Source organism: Sus scrofa, chromosome 9 (genome assembly GCF_054392235.1).
Source record: "Sus scrofa isolate SSC_HxYL_T2T_F1_AM1 chromosome 9, Sscrofa_HxYL_maternal_Yorkshire_Landrace_v2.0, whole genome shotgun sequence".
Classification (NCBI taxonomy): Eukaryota; Metazoa; Chordata; class Mammalia; order Artiodactyla; family Suidae; genus Sus; species Sus scrofa.
Genome location: NC_139391.1, coordinates 97,291,610 through 97,314,831, shown reverse-complemented (window position 1 = coordinate 97,314,831; position 23,222 = coordinate 97,291,610). Strand labels below are relative to the sequence as shown.

The window sequence follows — 23,222 nt, the reverse complement described above, 5'->3', positions numbered from 1 at the left end:
CATGGGCTTTGCAATAGCAGTAATTTAATGTAAAGGAGCATTAACATTAGCAATGAGATCCTGCTGTGTAGCACTGAGAACTATGTCTAGTCACTTACGATGGAGCATGATAATGTGAGAAAAAAAATATGTACATATAAGTGTAACTGGATCACTACCCTGTACAGTAGAAAAAAAAAACTGTATTGGGGGAAATAACAATTTAAAAAATAATAATGTAAATCAGCATTAAAAATACATATTAGCTCATGCTTATTTTGCCAACTGGGAATTAAAGGTTAAAGAGCTCAAAGGTAAAATTTTTTGGGGGGGGATTTTTCTAGGGCTGAACCCTCGGCATATGGAGGTTTCCAGGCTAGGGATCTAATAAGATCTGTAGCCTCTGGCCTACACCAGAGCCACAGCAACGCTGAATCTGAGCCACATCTGTGACCTACACCACAGCTCACAGCAACGCAAGATCCTTAACCCACTGAGCGAGGCCAGGGATTGAACCTGAAACCTCATGGTTCCTAGTCGGATTCATTAACCACTGAGCTACGACGGGAACTCCAAAGGTAGATATTTTTTACTGACTAGCTTTTCTGTATTGCAATGAGAGGCTAAATGTTTCCTATAAACGGCTGAAAGTTCAAGGTCTCCAGAACTTATGAAATTCTCATTTTACTGTAATTTATACTGCCATTTCAAATTAATGGAGCCAAAGGTAGACTTCCAATAATGATACTGAAATAACTAGCTACTGTGTTTGAAAAAAATAATCTGCATCTCTTACTGCTTGCACCAGAAATCTCAACTACGGTACAGACATAAATGTAAAAAACAAAACTGTAATATATTAGACTGTAATTTTTAGAGAAAACTTTTTTTGAATTGTTTTTGTTCTTTTCTTTTTGGCTACACCCGAAGCATACAGAAGTTCCAGAGCCAGGGATCAAACTCGGCACCACAGCTGCAACAATGCCAGATCCTTAACCTGCTAGTCACAAAAGAACTTTGAGAATACATTTTAAGTATATAACTAAACCATAAAAAACAATGGACACATTTTACCACATACATTTTTCTAAATATACCAAGTTATTAGACAACTGAAAAATCAGAAGAAAACCATTTGTTACATATAATGAGAGCATGATGTCTTTTCACAAATAGCCAACAAGAAAATCTTTCAACCTCCCCTATAAACAAAGAAATGCAAACGCAAACAATAAGATGCCATTTAAAAATTAAACACAATTGGCATATACAGAGTGGAGAAACTGGCACTTTCACTCTGGTTCAGAATGGTAGCAGGAAATCAACATTAGTAGAGCCATCCTACAGGGCAATCTGGTAAGTGCCTATTAAACTTAACACACATACCCTTGGCCAAAAAATTCTACTTCCAGGAAATCTATCCTTCCAAAACATTCACACAAACATAAAATATCCACACATATATCATATACATACACACACATATATCTCAGTACTAAATCAAACACACGAGATTAGCAACAAATTATCCATCACTCCAGAATAAGCAGAAAAAGGAGTATTTATAAAATGAAACAATATTAATTGATTAAAAAGGATGAGACAGACCCATCCGTAATAACATGGAAAAATATCTATAATAATTAAATGAAAAGAAAAGTTGCAACGAGTATCCATATAGTACAATACCATTTTTGTTCAAAATAAAACAATGTACTAGACCACATGTCTGCAAATTACAGCTGACTGTCTTCCTGTTTTTATAAAACAGTTTTACTGGAATATAGCCATGCTCATTTACTGAAAAAGAGATTATATGACCCACAAAGCAGAAAATATTTACTATTTAGCCCTATAAGAAAAAAGTATGCTAGCACTGATATATGCCAAATTAACTGACATTCTTTCTATTCTACTTTTACTTATCTGCTGTTTACTTCTGTAATAAATGAGTGCTTATAATAACTTTTTAGTAATTAGAAAAAAGTAAAAAAATTTTCAGAAAATTAGTTAAATACCATGTGGCCACTAAATAATAGAGGCATACATTCACTGACATAAAAATACCTCCACCATGTATTAATTTTTTTTTTTATGGATGCACCTGTGGCATATGGAAATTCCCAGGCCAGGGACTGAATTCAAGCCGCAGCTGCAACCTATGATGCAGCTGCAGCAACACCAGATCCTTTAACCCAGTACACTGGGCAGGGGATCGAACCTGTGCCTCAGCATCAGCCCAAGCTGCTGCAGTCAGATTCTTAACCCACAATGCCACAGCGGGAACTCCTGTATTAAACTTTAAAAGAGTTTATAGGGAGTTCCCGTTGCAAAAGAGCAGGATCAGCAGTGTCTTGGGAGTACTGGGACGTAGGTTTGATCCCTGGCCCCAGCACAGTGGGTTAAAGATCTGGTGTTGCCACAGTTGCAACTTAGGTTGCAACTGCCCTCAGATCTAATCCCTGGCCCGGAAACTCCCTATGTCATGAGGCAGCCAAAAAAGGAAAAAAAAAAAAATAGTTTATAGGAAGATCCCCTGTGGCACAGCAAGTTAAGAATCCAGCATTGCTGCAGCTGTGGGACAGGCTGAAACTGCAGCACAGGTTCTATCCTTGTCCCAGGAACTTCCACATGCCAAAGATGTGGCCAATTAATTTAACACAGTTTATAAAATAGGTCTTTTTTATTTTAAAATTGAGCTGTTAAAAGTAGCTGCCTGACTACGCCACAGCCACAGCAACACAAGATCCAAGCCAGATACTCAACCCACAGGCAATGAGTATGCAAGTTAAGGTATGCAAGGGAACACTGCAGCCTTAATCCACTGAGCGAGGTCAGGGATTGAACCTGCATCCTCATGGATACTGGTCAGGTTCTTAACCCACTGTGCCACAGTAGGAACTCCAGACAGCTACCTTTTAAAATATTACAGTTATTTTTCTCAAACAGGAGTTTTTTCCTAAGTATTTTTCTTATTCCAAAAGAACTTCTTCTTTGTTTCTATCAGTGTCCTTGGACTAAGCAGAAGGCAAAACAATAAAACTGCTGCATCTGTATCTGTCACAAGTACCTCCATCTCGCTTTATATCTCCTTCTTATCTAGTCATCTATATTTGATCCTCAAAAGCCAATGCGGAGTAACCCTCATCACTTAAAAAAACCATCAGGGAGTTCCCATCTTGGCGCAGCAGAAACGAATCTGACTAGGAACCATGAAGTTGCAGGTTTGATCCCTGGCCTTGCTCAGTGGATTAAGGATCCGGCATTGCCATGAGCTCTGGTGTAGGTTGCAGATGCGGCTTGGATCTGGCGTTGCTGTGGCTCTGGCATAGGCTGGCAGCTGTAGCTCTGATTAGACCCCTAGCCTGGAAACCTCCATATGCCATGGGTGTAGCCTTAAAACGACAAAAAAAAAATAAATAAAAATAAATAAATAAACCATCATAAGGGGGAGAAGAAAAAACAGAAAGTGTATAGGCATTCCCAGATAAAAATGGTAAACTAAACAAAGGTTTAACTTCTGCTGACTCTGGATACATTACTAAAATAGCAAAGGTGTTTTTTTTCTCTTTCTCTTTTTTCTTTTTTTGGGGGTGGGTTGTTTTTTTTCTTCTCCTTTTTTTTTTTTTTTTAAACACCCTGTATCCTATGGAGTTCCTGGCCAGTGGTCAAATGTGAGCTGCAGCTATGCCAGGCCAGGGTTCAAACCTGCATCCCAGCACTCCAGAGATGCCACCAATCCCACTGTACCACAGCAAGAACGCCTCTTTTTCTTTTTTTTTAAAGCATAAATCCACGAGGCTAAAAACAACAAGAAGGGAGACAATAGCCACAAAACTCCAGAAGCTGGAAAGCAGATGGATGAGTGTGTACTGACTTACACCTGGACCTTAAAAGAGAACCCAAAAGTAGTTTAAAAATTAAGAAAAATCAGAGAGCAATTCATTTTCCTTCACAGAAACCTACCCCTAAAACTGTTGCAACAGGTACCAATGAAAATAGGGATAAAAGGGGGATCAAAAAAAACAGAGGATTGGGTAAAAATTCATCTATAAGCAATGTGATTCCTAAATTCTCTTTACCACTCCAAAATCAGGCAAGCCCCCCTAGCACTGCAGAAATTCTGAGATGTGTTTCTGGAAGCCAGTAAAACAGTGCAGGGGCCTGAGTACAAAACTGAAGAGGGTGTGTGGTGGGAGAGAGGAATAAGTCAAAGTCCCATAGTAAGTGCTAAAGCTACTACTACTCCTCCCCTACCCTTTTCCTCTCATTCAGATCCCAAAACACTTGGAGGCCTACACATCCAGCAAGAGAATGGAAGTCCTTCTCTATAGAATTTGACTAGTTTAACAAAAAAGACCTAATTATACTGACTTTGGGGACATACAAAAGAAAGAGACAATGATATTAAAGAACTTGGCTGGCCTTTGTACCAGGTTCTTGGCAGGTAGTCTCTAAAAACCTAAAATTTACTGATTGTCTTTGTTATTCAAGGTGGGCCCCTGAGGCAACACCTAATAGTTTATATTAAAATGGGACTTGGGGAGTTCCTGCTGTGGCTAAGCAGATTAAGAATCCGACTAGTGGAGTTCCATCGTGGCTCAGTGGTTAACAAATATTAGGAACCATGATGTTGCGGGTTCGAACCCTGGCCTTGATCAGTGGGTTAAGGATTCGGCGTTGCCGTGAGCTATGGTGTAGGCTGCAGACGTGGGTCAGATCCCACGTTGCTGTGGCTCTGGTGGAGGCCAGAGGCTACAGCTCCGATCAGACCCCTAGCCTGGGAACCTCCATATGCCGCAGGAGCAGCCCAAGAAATGGCAAAAAGACAATTAAAAAAAAAAAAAAAAAAAAAAACCCCAACTTGTATCCATAAAGATGCAGGTTGGATCCCTGGCCTCGCTCAGTGGGTTAAAGGATCCAATGTTGCCAGGAGATGCAGCAAAGGTGTCGGATGCAGCTCAGATCCAGCATTGCTGTGGTTGTAGGCCAGCAGCTACAGCTCCACTTCGACCCCTAGCCTGGGAACCTCCAGATGCCACAGGTGCACCCCTAAAAAGACAAAAAATAAAACGGGACTTGAGGGATTTCCCACGGTGGTGCAAGGGGATCAGCGGTGTTTCTGGAGCACTGGAATGCAGTTCAATCACTGGCCTGGCACAGTGAGCTAAGGATCTGGTGTTGCCACAGCTGTGGCATACATTGGAACTGTAGCTCAGATCTGATCCCTGGCCTGGGAACCCCATATGCCAATGGGCGGCCAAAAAAAAGAAAAAAAATTTTAATGAATAAATAACGTGGGATTTGGGAGCTTGGGTCCCTGCTACAGTGCAGTTTTAATCCCTGGCCTTGGAAACTTCCACATGGTGTGGGAGGGGTCAAAAATAATACAATAAAATAGGACTCAGAGTCGGCCCTTAGACAATTTATGCTGGGATGACTCAGAATGGGGGCTAGCCATGTCAGAAAGACCAGCCCTGTGATTAGAGCATTATTTTTGGAGTGGGGGGGGCTGGGGGGTGAAGGGAAAGACTTGGAAATTGAGTTCAAATATATAGCTAATGATTCAATCATACCTACAGAATGCAACATCAATAAAAGCTATAGCCACTAAAGTTTGGATGGGCTTCCTTAGCTGGCAAATACTCAATACTGTCACACACTGATGTGCCAAGAGGGCAATGTGTCCTGATTCCATGGGAAGAAAACAAAGGAAACTTCACAGGTGGAACTCTCAGACCCTGCTTTGTCAGTCTCTCCCTTTGGCTGGTTCTGCTTTTCATTTTGCTGTAATAAAACTATAATAGTAAGTATAGTGCTTTCAGTGAGTTTCATGAGTACATTTCATGAAGTATAAACCTGTGGGAGTAGTTTATAGCCCACTCTTCAAAAGTGGGGGTGGCCTGTGGACACCCAAACTTACAGCTGGTATCTGAAATGAGGACAGTATTGTGGAGGATTATGCCCTTAACTTGTGAAATCTGACCTAACTCTAAGTAGTATCAGAAGTCATTGAAAATATTAAGGATACTCCCAAGGAAATGTTCCAGCCAGATCAAGTGTGAATACCACCCAACAGCTTAGCACTTTCTACCAAGCTTATTAGTGTCTCATTCCAGAAGGAGGGCAGGCAGTCAGGCAGACAGGCCTCAAAGGTTAAGGATCACCAGACATAGGTGGAAGAAACAACACTTTGGAAAAGCTAACATTGGTGACCTTAGAGAAATAACAAGAAACAGCTCTTAGAAATTACAAATATGAGCAAAAAGGAGTTCCTGCTGTGGTGTAGCAGAATCAAATCTGACTAGTAACCATGAGGATTCCGGGTTCCATCCCTGGCCTTGCTCAGTGGGTTAAGGATCCAGTGTTGCTATGAGCTGTGGTATAGACTGAAGATGTGGCTCAGATCCTGCATTGCTGTGGCTGTGTTGTAGGCCAGCAGCTATAGTTCCAATTTGACCTTAGCCTGGGAACTTCCATATGCCGAGGGAGCAAAAGAGAAAAAAGAAAAAAAAGAGGGGAGTTCCCGTCGTGGCGCAGTGGTTAACGAATCCGACTAGGAACCTTGAGGTTGCGGGTTCGGTCCCTGCCCTTGCTCAGTGGGTTAACGATCCGGCGTTGCCGTGAGCTGTGGTGTAGGTTGCAGACGCGGCTCGGATCCCGCGTTGCTGTGGCTCTGGCGTAGGTGGCTACAGCTCCGATTCAACCCCTAGCCTGGGAACCTCCATATGCCGCGGGAGCGGCCCAAGAAATAGCAACAATAACAATAACAACAACAAAAAAGACAAAAGACAAAAAAAAAAAAGAAAAAAAAGAAAAAAAAGAGAGCAACAAAATGAAAAATTCCACATAGAAGTAAAAATAGGGATTTTCCCATTGTGGTACATCAGAAACAAATACGAGTAGGAACCATAAGGTTGCACATTTGATCCCTGGCCTTGCTCAGTGGGTTAAGGATCTGGTGTTGCCCTGGGTTGTGGTGTAGATGGCAGACACGGCCCAGATCCTACAGTTCTGTGTCTATGGCGTAGGCCAGGAGTTGTAGCTCCAATTCAACCCCTAGCCTGGGAACCTCCATATGCCACAGGTGCAGCCCAAAAGGCAAAAAATAAATAATTAATAAATAAATAAAAATAAAGCTAAGGAAATACTTCAAAAAATAAAGCAAAAAGACAAAGAGATGCAAACTAGGAGAGCAAATAAAGGGAAATTAGAGGACCAGCTCAGATGGCCCAAATATTGAATAAGAGAATTCTAGCAAGAAAAAAATGAAAACAATGGGAAGGAAGAAATAAATAAATAATTTTGGAAAAATATCTCAGAATTGAAGAACCTAAGTTTCAGGATTTAAAGTGCCCACTGAGGTCCATGCACATGTATTTAAAAAAAAAAAAAAAAATCCCTGGGCGTTCCCTTCATGGCACAGAGGAAACAAATCCAACTGGAATCCATGAAGATGCCGGTTTGATCCCTGGCCTCACTCAGCAGGTCGGGGATACAGCATTGCCATGAGCTGTGGTATACATCACAGATCAGGCTTGGACCCCACTGTTGCTGTGGCTGTGGCATAGGCCAATAGCTGTAGCTCCAATTTGACCTCTAGCCTGCTAACTTTCATATGCTGTGGGTGCAGCCCTAAAAAGCAAAAAACAAAAAACAAAACAAAACAAAACAAAACCTTATGCCATCAAGGCACGTCATCAAGAAATTTCCAAACAGTGTGGGACAAAAATCTTACAAGCTTCCAAAAAATAAATCATATAGAATGGAGAATCAGAACAGCATTAGATTCCCAAAGGACAGTAGAAGCTAAGGAGGAAAAAAAAGAACAAAGCATTTTTTTTTATTTATTCATTTATTTATTTGTTGTTGTTGTTGTTGTTGGTATTTCTTGGGCCACTCCCGCGGCATATGGAGGTTCCCAGGCTAGGGGTCCAATCGGAGCTGTAGCCTCCGGCCTACGCCAGAGCCACAGCAACGTGGGATCCGAGCCGCGTCTGCAACCTACACCACAGCTCACAGCAACGCCGGATCGTTAACCCACTGAGCAAGGGCAGGGACCGAACCCGCAACCTCAAGGTTCCTAGTCGGATTCGTTAACCACTGCGCCACGACGGGAATGCCAGAAAAAAGCATTTTTTTAATTTTTTCATTTTTTTTTTAAAATCAGAGCTGCGTTTGCAACCTACACCACAGCTAAAGGCAATGCAGCATTCCTTAACCCACTGAACAAGGCAAAGGATCCAATCCGCATCCTCATGGATACTAGTCGGATTCATTTCCACCTCGCCACATCAGGAACTTCTGAACGAAGTTTCTGAACGAAGTTTCCAAGGGAAACCTATTCCCAAACTACGATTGTATACTCAATGTTTCAGTTAAGCATGAAGGTAGAGGGGTAGTTTAAAGAACCAAAAAAAAAAAAAAAATTTTTCAAATATGCAAAGACTCAAAACTATGACCTCCTCTCTACCTTTCTGAGGAAACAGGATCTGTTCCAACAAAATGAGGGCTTAACCAACAAAGAGAAAGCCACAAGATTCTGGGAAACAGGAGGTCCAAAAAGACAGAGGTAAAGGATGATGGCAGAGTGAGATCCTAGAACAATTCACCACTACAAGCCTAAAGAGGTAACAGTCCAGACCAGAGCAGATCCAAAGGCTCTGGAACAGATTTCTTGAAGATAAAAAGTGATGAAATAACTAATGTATCTGAAAATACTGAAAGAAGATCTAAACAACTGTGGGGAAGCCGGGGTTGAAAACTAGACAAAGAAACAAAAATTGAGACATATTAATTCTAGAGGAGAAAACAAAGTTGTATAGAAAAACAAAAATAAACATAATGTACTACAGGAACAGTAATAAATACCATCAACACAGTCATAATAATGCAAACACTGAACACTGTTCCAACCAAAATTATTATAGACCAAGAAACACCTATGTGTGAAAGGAGCCTGGGGTGGGCATAATGCAGTTTTGGGTAAAAAAGAAAGCTGAACCTTCACCCTGTTTAGTGGGACATTAACAGATAATTCCCATAACTGGAAAATCAAGAAGTAGCTCACAGAGTAGTTATTTTGAAGTATAGAAGTAATCACCAAATAAATCAGATTAAATCATTTTAAATGGCTGGCTCTAAGAAATGGGAAATGTGAGGCCTGTTGGGAATGGGAAGAACTTCCCTTTTTCATTACAAGAATCAAAACACATTTTGATTCGTTAAATACATACACATGTAACCTTAATTTTAAGAAAATACTGAAATAGGAGTTCCCACCATGGCTCAGCAGTTAACGAACCCGAGTAGCATCCATGAGGATGAGGGTTCAATCCCTGGCCTCATTCAGTGGGTTGAGGATCTGGCACTGCCATGAGCTGTGGTATGGGTCACAGACGCAGCTCGGATCCACGTTGCTGTGGCTCTGACGTAGGCGAGCGGCTAAAGCTCCAATTTGATCCCTAGCCTGAGAACCTCCATATGCCTCAGGTGCTGCCCTTAAAAAAAAAAAAAAAAAAAGAAAGGAAATACTGAAATAGAGAAAATGGCCACACACTCATATACACATAGGGTTCTAGCTCTTCTTGCTCTTTAAGTCTTAAAACCAAGAGAGAATATGGCGTCATAAGGAACAGAAAACATAGCAGGAACTGGGATGTGAAAGGGAGAAGGCCAACAACACTGGAGATAAAGGCATAGCTAATTTACGATTTCACAGATGTTATGCAATTGATGATTATACTGGAACAATCGGGGAAGTGTAAATATAAAAATTAGGGATGACAACAGTATTGTAATTATGTAGAAAAAGGTCAATATTTTAGAGACACATATGGAAATGCTTACCAGCAAAATGTCACTATTTCTATAATTTAAATCTTCTCCAAAAATTAGACAAAACAAATACCGCAAGATAATAAAACTGTTAAAATCTACGTGATGGATATAAGGGTATTTATCATATTTCTATCTTTCAGTATTTGAAATTTTTCATAATATAAAGTCAAGACAAAATTACTTTGTGAAGACGTGAGTCAGATTTCCGTAACTATCTTTAAATGGAGAGAAGATAAAGAGGAGAAAACCAGAAATATTCTAAGGTTATCTTACCATATCCTGCCATAGAAGCGCCATTCTCGACATCCACTGTGTTCTTATTTTCCTCTGCTAGAGCTTTAACATATCTTTTGCTTAAATCTAGTATTTGTTCACGTAACTTGACACTGCTTTGATGTCTTGGTTGTTGAAATGTATAATGCAGTAACATCAATCCCCAAATGAGTCCAAATATAAGCAACAGTAAACTCAATTTCTGGGACATATTTTTTCTTGAGATTGTAAAAATCATTTCTGATGAAGCAAAGAGATTCAACTGAAAAAAATGGTAACTAGAGGCAAGCCACCAAACAAATGAGACTTTTCAAAGGAAAAAGAAAAAAATCTCCTCTAATATTGCATATTCTTCATCTTCAGCAAGTTTGCCTCCAACTCTCAATTAACTCTGTAAAATTGGAGAAGAAAAAAGGGAATTAGTCTTAATGTATATAAGTAACAGAATAGACAATGACAGATTTATGAAGAGATTATATAAAATATAGTTTGATGTGGAACTATACTATCGTCTTTAATAACCATGACTAAATATGCTTCCAGTAAAGTATATATACTTCAATTTTTTTTTTTTTTTTTTTTTGCTTTTTAGGGCTGCACCCTTGGCAGCATATGGGGATTCCAAGGCTAGGGATAGAATTGGAGCTACAGCTGCCAGCCTACACCACAGCCACAGCAATTCGGGATCCGAGCCATATCAGCTCATGGCAACGCAAGATCCTTAACCCACTGAGCAAGGCCAGGAATCTAACCCGCACCCTCATGGATATTAGTCAGAATCGTTTCCACTGTACAACAGCAGAAACTCCAATACTTCAATTTTTAAAAAAGAGAAAAGCGGTGACAAACATGGAATCTCAAAACACCTGGAGAATAATAATGTGCATGAATCACCAAAACTGTCCAGTGAAGAAAACTCTTCAATTACATCTAATATAGTAAAATTCTTTAAGTAAAAATAAACCTGGAGTCAAAAAAGTTTTATAGCTTAATGAAAACAATCCTTAAGAATTTTTTAACTTTCTGTACTAGTAGTATGGGCAAATAAAACGTATTAATTTTAAACCACTTCATAGGGTATAATCATATAACTAAACTAATAAAATCTAGTTTGAGCCTGAGCAGCTGCAGTGACACCACCAGATCCTTAACCCACTGTGCACAATGGAACTCCTCAACAAATATTTACTGAACCAGCACATATGCTAGGCAGTAGGGAAACTACAATTCTGCTCTAAAAATTTGCTTTCTAGCATAGATGCTTTCAAACCTTTTTTAAAATATTTAATAATCTTATGCAAAATATCAAAATACAAAACATACATAATCAAAGCTCCTCTAGTAGATGTGCACAAGTTGAGCTAAGTGGGGAATCTTTGCTCTGCCAATTCCTATTCAGAAAATCCCCACTCTTCCTTTCCCTCACCCCTGCTACCCAGTCCCTGATACACATCCAATAAATCCAGGAGCGCCAAAGTTTGAAGAATACCCATCTACTCTTGCTAAAGTGTAACTGATCCTGCCAAATCTTACTACAAGCATGACTACCCAACTGAGTATGATAATTACTACGGTAAAATAATAACTGCATTAAAATTGGAGAATTAACTCATTTTCTAATTTTCTTCTATTTCTGCTTTTTTCTTTAGTTACCATGCACAGAATAAATCCCTTCAGATCTTATTAAAATGATAAATTAGTATCTTTTTAAAATTTTTTTTCTTCTTCAGGCCAAACCTGAGGCATATGGAAGTTCCTGGGCTAGGGGTTGAATCAGAGCTGCAGCTGCCGGCTATGCCACAGTCACAGCCACACCAGCTCCAAGCCACATGTGCAACCTACACCACAGCCTGTGGCAATGCCAGACTGTTAAACCACTGAGCAAGGCCAGGAATCGAACCTGCATCCTCACGGACACTATGTTGGGTTCTTAACTCAACAAGCCACAACAGGAACTCCAATACCATTAATATCAATACTGGATTACTAAACTTTGCTTCACCAAGTCAATGTTACCTAATGTTTTTTTTCTACAAAGATTTTTACATTTGAGCTCAGAAAGTGGAAATTATGGATTACCAAGCAAAATTTGAAAACATTCTTTTACATATATATGTTAAATGTATTCTTCCTTTATAAATCTTTACAGGCTCCTATGTCTTTTCAAGTTTTGACCTGAGTGCTAAATTATCTGACTTAGCACCCAGTGGAAATATTAACTGGGAAGCAGTGACAGTAGGGTTCTAAAGCCAGTATGACAACAAAGCCAGAAAAGTTACATCACCAGAGAAGTGAGAATACACACTTGTAGGTATTTTAGCAAATGAAGGTTAAAATGACAACCTAGGAGTTCCCGTCGTGGCGCAGTGGTTAACGAATCCGACTAGGAACCATGAGGTTGCGGGTTCGGTCCCTGCCCTTGCTCAGTGGGTTAACAATCCAGCGTTGCCGTGAGCTGTGGTGTAGGTTGCAGACACGGCTCAGATCCCGAGTTGCTGTGGTTCTGGTGTAGGCCAGTGGCTACAGCTCCGATTCGACCCCTAGCCTGGGAACCTCCATATGCCGCGGGAGTGGCCCAAAGAAATAGCAAAAAGAAAAAAAAAAAAAAAAAAAAGACAACCTAGAGAGTTCTAGGTTACTATACTTATTCTAGGCCAAAAAGGAAGAGACTCAAAACCAGAAAAGGGTACTTCAGTTAAATAGCAGCAACAACCATCATATAATTACTTAGTACCAGATTCTGCTCTAAGCTGCTTACATGAATTAACTTATTAATCTTCACAACATTTCATACTAATAATACTCTCAAACAGGTTAAAAAAAAATTGAGATCAAGAGACATTAAAATAACTTGCCCAAAGTCATTCAACTGAATAGCGGTAGAAGGAGGATTCAAAGCTTCGACTCTTAACAACTGCCCCTCTTTTACATCAATGGCAGTAAAACAGCAGTAGCAGGAACTGTAGCAGTGAACAAGTGCTGAGTTCTTATCATGTGCCTAACTCTTTTTTTTTTTTTTTTTTTTTTTTTTTTTGGTCGTTTTGCTTTTTCTAGGGCCATTCCCTCGGCATGTGGAGGTTCCCAGGCTAGGGGTCTAATCGGAGCTGTAGCTGCCGGCCTACGCCAGTGCCAGAGCAACGTGGGATCACAGCCTCATCTGCGACCTACACCACAGCTCACAGCAACGCCAGATCCTTAACCCACTGAGCAAGCCCAGGGATGGAACCCGCAACCTCATGGTTCCTAGTCAGATTCATTAACCACCGAGCCACCACAGGAACTCCAAATGTGCCTAACTCTTAAATAAACATTTCACAAGGGTTACTTGATTTAGTATTTGTATAACCTCAAAAGAAAAATGTTGTTCTCAATTTAAAGATAATCAGGAGTTCCTGTTGTGGCTCAGTGTTAACAAACCCGATAGCATCTAGGAGGATTTGGGTAGGAACCCTGGCCTTGCTCAGCAGGTTAAGGATCCAGCATTGCCATGAGCTTGGTGTAAATCACAGATGCGGCTTGGATTCTGTGTTGCTGTGACCGTGATGTAGGCCCAGCAGCTGCAACTCTGATTCGACTACTAGCCTGGGAACTTCCAGATGCCATGGTGCAGCCCTAAAAAGAAAAAAAAAAAAAAAGTTATTTTAAAAAAAGACAATCAAATTAAGGCTTTGAGAGGTTAACCTGCTAAAATTTTTACCCAGGCCCACTGACTTCACTTGCCTGAAATTTGGCAAGGGCTGCAAGTCCACAAATTCAGAATCTCTATCTCCATTCAGAGTCTCTCTTTTCCTTTAAAAGTCTCTCTTTTCCTTCAAAAGAGTTCTTATAGGGAGTTCCTATTGTGGCACAGCAGAAAAAAATCCAACTAGTAACCATGAGGACATGGGTTTGATCCCTGGCCTCGCTCAGTGGGTTGGGGATCTGGCGTTGCCATCAGCTGTGGTATAGGTCGCAGACACGGCTCAGATTCCAAGTTGCTGTGGTGTGGGCCAGCAGTTCGACCCCTAGTCTGGGAATTTCCATAAGAAGTTCTTAGAGAACTCTTCTATAAGAGTTCTTATAAAGCTCATCAATGAATTTGGTAAAGTTGCTGGATACAAAATTAATACACAGAAACTGACTGCACTTCTGTACACTAACAATGAAATATCAGAAAAAGAAATTATGGAAAAAATCCCATTTAACATGGCAACAAAAAGAGAAAAAATACCTAGAGATAAATCTACCTAAGGAGGCAAAAAACCTGTACTCCAAAAACTCTAAGACACTAATGAAAGAAATTGAAGATAACACAAACGGATGAAAAGATACACCATGTTCATGGACTGGAATAATCAATATTAACCATAAAATGACCATACTACCCAAGGTAATCTATAGACTCAGTGCAATCCATATCAAATCACCAATGGCATTTTTCAATGAACTAGAACAAAAAAATTTTAATTTGTATGGAAACACAAAAGACCCCAAACAGCTAAAGTAATGCTGAGAAAGAAAAATGGTGTTGGAGGAATCAGGCTCCTTGACATCAGACTATACTAAAAAGCTATAGTCTTCAAAACATTATGATAATGGCACAAAAACAGAAATACTGATCAATGGAACAGGATAAAGCCCAGAAATTAACCAATACCCTTATGGTCAATTAATCTATGGCAAAGGAGGCAAGAATATACAATGGAGAAAAGAGTCTCTTCAATAAGTGGTGCTAGGAAAATTGGAGAGCAACACGTAAAAGAATGAAATTAGAACATTCTCTAACACCATAAACAAAAATAAACTCAACACGGATGAAAGAACCAAAAAAGACCAGATACTATACAACTCTTAAGAGTAAACATAGACTACTTTGTGACATAAATCGCAGCAATATTTTTTGATTTGTCTCCTAGAGTAATGCAAATACAAATAAAGAAATGAGACCTAATTAAACTTAAAAGCTTTTGCACAACAAAGGAAACCCTAGACAAACAAAAAGGCAATCTATACTACAGGGAGAAAATATCTGCAGTTGATGCTACCTAACAACAGGAGACTAATTCACAAAATAAACAAACAGTTCATACAGCTTATATCAAAAACAAAAAAGCAAAAAACCCAACCAAACAATGGGTGGAAGACCTAAAGAGTTACTGCTCCAAAGAAGATATACAGATGGCCAGTAGGCACATGAAAAAATGCTCAACACTGCTAATTATTACAAAAATGCAAATCAAAACTACAATGAGATATTGCCTCACACCAGTCAAAATAGCCCATCATTAAAAAGTCTACAAATAATACATTTTGGAGAGAATGTAGAGAAAAAGGAATCCTCCTACACTGTTGGGGGCAATCTAAATTGGTGCAGTCACTATTAAGAAAAGCAATCCCACATCTGGGTATACATTTGGACAAAACTGTAATTCTAAAAGACACATGCACCTCAGTGTTCATAACAGCACTATTTACAAAACCAAGACATGGAAGCAACCTAAATGTCTATCAACAGAGGAATGGATAAAGAAACTATGATATATAACTATAATGGAATAGTACTCAGCCATAAAAAAGAATGAAATCCTGCCATTTGCAGCAACATGAACCTAGAGATTATCATACTAAGTGAAGTAAGTCAGACAGTGAAAGACAAACATATGATAATACACGTGGAATCTAAAAATGTGATACAAATAAACTCATTTACAAAACAGATTCACAGACACAGAGAACAAATTTATGGTTATGGAAGGGTATAGTGGTAGGTGGGGAGGAGAATTAAGAAAAAGAGTTTGAGGAGTTCCTGTCGTGGTGCAGCAGAAACAAATCCGACTAGGAACCATGAGGTTGCACGTTCGATCCCTGGCCTCGCTCAGTGGGTTAAGGATCTGGCGTTGCCATGAGCTGTGGTGTAGGTCCCAGACACAGCTTGCATCCCGAATTGCTGTGGCTGTGGTGTAGGCCGGCAGCTGTAGCTCTGATTAGACCCCTAGCCTGGGAACCTCCATATGCCACAGATGAGGCCCTAAAAAAGACAAAAAAAAAAAAAAGAGTTTGAGATTGACATACACAAATAAAATAGGCAAACAAGGGGCTATAGCACACGAAACTATACTCAATATCTTGTAATAACCTATAGTGGAAAAGAATCTGAAAAAGAGAATCTGTGTGTGAATCACTTTGCTGTATGTACACTTGAAACTAACACTACATTGCAAATTAACTGTACTTCATTTTTTTCTTTTTTCGGCTGCCCTACGGCATATGGAGTCCCAGGGCCAGGGATAAGATCAGAACCACAGTTCTGCAGTGACCTACGCTGCAGCTATGGCAACATGAGATCCTTTAATCCACTGTGCAGGCTGGGGATCAACATGCATCCTGGTGCTGCAGAGACACCGCCAATCCTGCTGCACCAGAGCAGGAACTCCTCTATTTCAGTTTAAAAAAAATAAAAATAAAAGGGTCTTTGATGAGTTCCTTTGGGGCTCAGAACGTTAAGAACCCAATACAGTCTTCATGAGGATGTGGGTTCAATCCCTGGCCTCGCTCAGTAGCTTAAACATTCAGGGTTGCTGCAACTGTGGCATAGGCCTCAAGTATAGCTCTGATTTGACCCCATAAAAAGACCAAAAAAAAGAAGGGGTGTCCTTGAAACTAGCCCTATTAAAAGGCCTAGGTTTCACAAAACTCTACAAAAGTGACAAATCCCCAACAATGTAAATGGCATTAGGCAGAGAATAGGAAATTAGGAAGCAGGGGTGGCTAGAGGAGGAAAACAGTCCAAAATAGAGAGCCAATCCCTAAGAGGTAAATTCTTCCCAAGTAGGTACAAGCTTAAGAATGATGGGCTGCTCACCATCACAAACACAAACTTTAAAGAGTGAGTGGCAGCACCAACACCAGACACAGAGATCAAAAACTGGCGGGGGGGGGGGGGGGAGTTCCCGTCGTGGCTCAGTGGTTAACGAATCCGACTAGGAACCATGAGGTTGCGGGTACGGTTCCTGCCCTTGCTCAGTGGGTTAACGATCCGGCGTTGCCGTGAGCTGTGGTGTAGGTTGCAGACGCGGCTCGGATCCCACGTTGCTGTGGCTCTGGCGTAGGCCGGTGGCTACGGCTCCGATTCAACCCCCAGCCTGGGAACCTCCATATGCCGCGGGAGCGGCCCAAAGAAATAGCAAAAAGACAAAAAAAATTAAAAAATTAAAAAATTTAAAAAAAAAAAAACTGGTAGGGGATAAGGCAGAAGCATAGCTGAGGAGGATATGCCCCCAAAGTAATAAATCCCAGGGAACAAGGAAACCCAATTTATACCTACTGTTTTTCAGTGTGAGGGACCCAAAGATCTAAGCTGCAAATATTAAATACAGAACACTTATTGCTCTATACTGCACCATTAGTTTCAGAAAAGAGCGTTTCATGAAAGGTTTTCATAGCTTTGACTCCATGTGTAATGGGTCTGTTCACCACTGCCCTCAGCAAAATTAAAGCAAGCTATCTCGGAGGGAAGTTGGAACCTTTTTTTTTTTTGGCCGAGCCTGTGACATGTGGACGTTCCCGGGGCAAAGATCAAACCCGCCACACAGCAACAACCGGGGCTGCTGCAGTGACAACATCATATCCCCAATCCTTAACCCACTGTACCACAAGGGAACTCTGGGAAGTCAGGAACTTTTATAGGGACTGTACAGTAAGAAATGTATATGCTTTGTAAGTTGCTTGTGTTTCTTAACATGTTTTTCTGTAGTGATAAACATAAAACAATTACTATGAAAAGGGTTTGTCTTGAGTTCCCGCTGTGGCAGGAAGGATTTCATGTCTCTGCAGCAGACTGAGTCGCCGCTGAAGCACAGTTTCAATTCCTGGCCCGGTAAAGTAGGTTATGGATCTGGCATTGTTGCAGCAGCTGCAGCTTGGATTCAATCCCTGGCCAGGAATTTCCATACGCCTCAGGTGTGGCCAAAAAAAGTCTGTCTCTGGGAGTAGTAAAGAGGTGAGAAGTTGGGAATAGTTAATGTCATGCTACATAGGGAATTACAAAAGGACCCGAGGAATAAAGTGAATGTGGGAGCTATCAGAAAAAAAGGACACCGTGGAAACTCCTCTAGGTTAAAAAGATGACCCAGAGCCAGCTTATGCCTGACAAAGAGCTGAAGAGTTCAAGGCCCCTTGAGGATTAGCCACAGCAACCCAAGAAAGCCCTGAAAACTGTCCTGAGGGTTCACTTCCACAAGCAATTCCAACCAAGCCCAGCAGAGGTGACTAAGATTCCAAACAGCATATAATTCTGCCTTTGGCATCTTCTCAGACAATGCTTCACATTAAAATCACCTGGAGAGTTTTTTTTTTCTAAATCCCAATGTAGGTTATGCCCCATATCAACTGGATTAGTATGTCTAGAGCTGGGAGCCAGGCATCGAACGGTATTTTTTGAAGGGCCCAAGTTTACTTCAATGTGCAGCAAAGTTTGGGAACCACTGTCCAAGCTTCAAATTTCTTCATGAAACATCAATGACAGCTACAGACAGGGCCACTAAATTCAAGGTTACAAGTCAGTTCATTAGGTATGACATAGGATTCCTAGTGTCCCTATCTATAATGACCTTGAAGGGGAAGGAGTTAGAGAGGGACAAAGAGGTGACCTTTACTAGAACCCAAGTCATTCCTACCATAGCAGGCCCTGCATTTACTAGCCAGGGGTAGAAGTAAAGAGAAGAGAAAGCAATTTCCACTGGTACCACTTCAGTCTGCAGGATCAATATGAACACACTGTTCTGGTTTCTTGTATTTCTAAGGTTTCACATAGAAAAAAAAAATTGTTGAATGACTACATCATTGGAGTTCCTGTCGTGGCGCAGCATAAACGAATCCAACTAGGAACCATGCAGTTGCGGGTTCAATCCCCGGCCTCTCTCAGTGGGTTAAGGATGTGGCATTGTTGTGAGCTGTGGTGTAGGTCACAGATGCGGCTCGGATTCCAAGTTACTGTGGCTGTGGTGTAGGCCAGCAGCTGTAGCTCCAATTAGACCCCTAGCCTGGGAACCTCCATACGTCGCAAGTGCGGCCCTAAAAAGCAAAAAAAAAGGTAAAAAGCAGACAAGAAGTTTTTGAATTCTTTTTTTTTTTTTTTTTTTGTCTTCTTGCCTTTTCCAGGGCAGCTCCCACGGCACATAGAGGTTCCCAGGCTAGGGGTCTAATCCGAGCTGTAGCCACCAGCCCACACCAGAGCCACAGAAACGCGGGATCCTAGCCACGTCTGCAACTTACACCACAGCCCACGGCAACGCCAGATCCTCAACCCACTGAGCAAGGCCAGGGACTGAACCCGCAACCTCATGGTTCCTAGGCGGATTCGTTAACTACTTCACCACGAGGGGAACTCCAAGAAGTTTTTGAATTCTTAACAACTAAAGTACTTTAGCACCTTTTTTTTTTTTGCCATGCCCAAGGCATGCAGAAATTGCCGGACCAGGGACTGAACCTGAGCCACAGCAGTGACAACACCAGGTCCTTAACCTGAACCACTAGGGAACTCCCACGTTAGTGCTTTCAAAGAGAAATCAATCTTAGACTCAATGTTTAGGAAGGAGAAAGAAAAAGGAGAGTTTACCATCTCTTCTTTCCGTGCAATGTTCAAAGTTGCAAATGACAAGGAATGTGCACTTTGAACTGAAATCAAACAGGACCCTGTGGGGACCTCCTGGGCACAAGAACCTTTCTGTGTCCTCCCTCTGTTCCCCATCTTTATTTATAGGAAATAGGTTTCACCCAGCCTCTCTGACCTTCCCTGGGTTCCAAAGGGCAGGTTCAAACAGGTGATAATCGGAGAACAGAGAGGACAAAGAAACAAGGGAGGAGCAGTCAAGAAACAATAATGCAGCTTTGGGGTTCCTCCTCAAGTAATACATGTAACAATAATTTTTGAGTTCTTCTGAAGAAACTAAAGCCCCTATCCAGGTAGAGGATGACAGCTTCAGGCTGAGCACAAGATTCCTAGAGCACCATCCTGTTACCTCACCACCAGTCAATCAAAAGAAAGTCACGCACCCTGCACCACTCACCCCAAATTTTGCCTATAAAAACTTCTTCCCCAAAACCACCAGGGAGTTCGAGGTTTTTGAACACAAACCACCCTTTCTGCCTGCTTGGCCCTGCAATAAACTTTTCTCTGCTCCAAACTCTAATGTTTGAGTTTAGCCTCACTGTCCCTCAAGCACACAAACTTGTGTTCAGTAACACATCTTCTCCATTTTTTTTCTTTGTGTTTCAATTACTGGTCAAGCTCCTGGAAGGCCACCTACATCAGTACGGAGACAATAACTACAAACCTAAAAGGTCTAACACTATTGCTGAGGACTTAGGGCTACCATCTAGCATAGTATTTATTAGAGTTCTCCCTCCACCAAAAGTCTACAATCTAAAAATTTTTTCATCCTAACTTCTAGGCCACTAGTCACTTGAAAAAACACAAAACTTCAAATTTGTCCCAAGTAACAAACAAATGGAGAGTTTTCAAAGGCAAAAATAAAATCATTATTGAAACTGAGCAGGATCCTGTGAGGCCATCCTGGGTATAAGTACTTTTCTTGTCGTCCTGGGCTGCCCCCCCACCCCTTCTCTTGCTTTTAGGAATAGGCTTCATTCAGCCTCCTAGAAGTTACAAAGAGCAGATTCAAACAGGTGCTAATCAGGGAAAGTGAAAGAATGCAAAAACAAAGGAGGGATCAAGAAACAATAGTGCAGGAGTTTCAGCTGTGACCCAATGGGATCATTCCCCAGCCAGCAAGTGGGTTAAGGACCCTGCAACTGCAGTTGGGATCTGATCCCTGGCCTGGGAACACCATTTCCCAAGAGTTGGTCAAAGAAGAAATTAAAAAAAAAAAACCAGAAGTTCCCGTCGTGGCGCAGTGGTTAACGAATCCGACTAGGAACCATGAGGTTGCGGGTTCGGTCCCTGCCCTTGCTCAGTGGGTTAACAATCCAGCGTTGCCGTGAGCTGTGGTGTAGGTTGCAGACGCGGCTCGGATCCCGAGTTGCTGTGGCTCTGGCGTAGGCCAGTGGCTACAGCTCCGATTGGACCCCTAGCCTGGGAACCTCCATATGCCGCAGGAGCGGCCCAAAGAAACAGCAAAAAGACAAACAAACAAACAAACAAACAAAAAAACAGGAAACAATAACGCAGTGTTGGGGCAAGGTGCTAGCTCTTCCCCAAGGAATATACACAACATATCTGTGAGTTCTTCAGGGCAGGAACTAAAGTTCCCATCCAGGTGGAAAACTGTAACTTCAGAGGGAATACCAGACTCCTGGAACACCACCCTGTTATCTCACCACCAACCAATCAGAAGAAAGTCATATATCCAGTAGCCCCCATCCTCAATTTTGCCTATAAAAATTTCTCCTCTAGGAGTTCCCCTTCTGACTCAGCAGAAAACAAAGCTGACTAGCTTGACTAGCATCCAAGAGGATTCAGGTTCAATCCCTGGCCTCGATTAGCAGGTTAATGATCCAGCATTGCAGTGAGCTGTGGTGGAGGTCATAGACACAGCTTGGATCTGGTGTTGCTGTGGCTGTGCAGTAGTCCAGCGGCTGCAACTCCAATTCAACCCCTAGCCTGGGAACTTTCATATGCCTCAGATGCAACCCTAAAAAGCAAAAAAAAAAAAAAAATTCTCCTCTAACACCATCAGGGAGTTCCAAGTTTTTTGAGCATTAGTTGTCTCAGACTCCTTGCGTGGAACCTTATGATAAACAAACACTGCACTTTCCTTTGCAACAACCCAGGGTCAGTAGATTGGCTGGGCTTCACCGTGTGCAGGAGAGTGGATCCAAGTTTGGTTCAGAAATGTTATCAACTTCATCATCATTATTATTTTGACCTAAGAGAGACTTCTGAATATTCTGAGGATTCCCAGAGGAAATTTCTCAGCAATTACAAAGGGAATTATACACAATATGGCCCAAAGGTAGAATTAAGGAGAGGACACACTCGAAGTATCTTGTAGAGTAGAAGAATCTGAAGAAAAGCAACAGAGCGTGGTTCAAGTACCATCATCTCCAGCTGAATTCCTCTATCTACTTCTCAAGTGCTTTGCTAGAGTCCTCTCCAACACCACTTCAAGCTATTGTCCTCAGGGCAAAACAAAAGTCATGATTTGAATAGTCACAATTTTAATTTCCAAATTTCACAAATTTAATTTTCTTCCATGGAGACATGTAAATTGTCAATAAACACATGAAAAGATGCTCAAATCACCAATCCTTATGATAGGGATAGAGTAGGAACAGGTAGTTCTAGAAATCCCAATAAAGGATCATAGAGAGGGAAACCTAGTTAATAAGTTAATAATCACTCGTTCAATAGAAGGAGGCAGGCTAGCTTGACTAGAGGAGGCTCTAGAATTGCCTCAGGTCATTGGGGGCGGGGGGAATAACGCCTGCATTCAGATGCAAACCAAGGGCAAGAATTTGAGGACTGCCCTTCTGATGATTTGAATACACACCTTACTGAATACTAAGGAGGAGCTACCTTACCTGCCAGCTTGCATCTCTCACAAGCATCCTATCTTATTAAATCTATTTCTTGCCTATCACTTTGTCTCTCGCCGAATTCCTTTTGCGGGAGGCACGAAGAACCTGAACGTCAGTAAGTGCAGATACCGGGTGAGTGATTCCATTTTAAAACTGTGGGTTCAGGGAGTTCCTGTTGTGGCACAATGGAAACAAATCCAACTAGGAACCATGAGGCTGTGGGTTCAATCTCTGGCCTTGCTCAGTGGGTTAAGGATCTGGCATTGCCCTGAGCTGTGGTGTAGGTCACAGGTATGACTCAGATCTGGTGTAGCTGTGGCTGTGGCATAGGCCAGCAGCTGTAGCTCCAGCTGTACCTCTGACTGGACCCCAGCCTAGCAATTTCCATATGCCACAGGGGCGGCCCCAAAAAGAAAAAAAAAAAAAAAAAAAAAAAAAACTGTGGGTTCAAATCCAGAAAATCCCAATCTTTATTTAGGCTGGGTTTGAGATCCAGCACGTGGGTTCAAGTCCCAATCTGTGTACTGGCTAGGTTCAGGCCTTTAGTGATGTCAGTTTCACTTAGGGAAATGCAAATTAAAACCACAATGAAATACTACCTCATATCCATTAGA

At 41.4% G+C, this 23,222-nt stretch overlaps 1 protein-coding gene across 3 annotated transcripts in view; it reads right to left on the bottom strand.

Moving 5' to 3' along the window:
* Positions 1–23,222, bottom strand: part of CCDC126 (coiled-coil domain containing 126) — a 47,164-nt gene that overhangs the window by 11,235 nt on the left and 12,707 nt on the right. For all 3 annotated transcript variants that reach the window (XM_021102513.2, XM_021102514.2, XM_003357478.5), the window contains one exon: positions 10,093–10,483. In XM_021102513.2, the coding sequence (XP_020958172.1) occupies positions 10,093–10,330 (238 nt within the window). In that variant the 5' untranslated portion in view covers positions 10,331–10,483. The remainder of the gene's footprint in view (positions 1–10,092; positions 10,484–23,222) is intronic.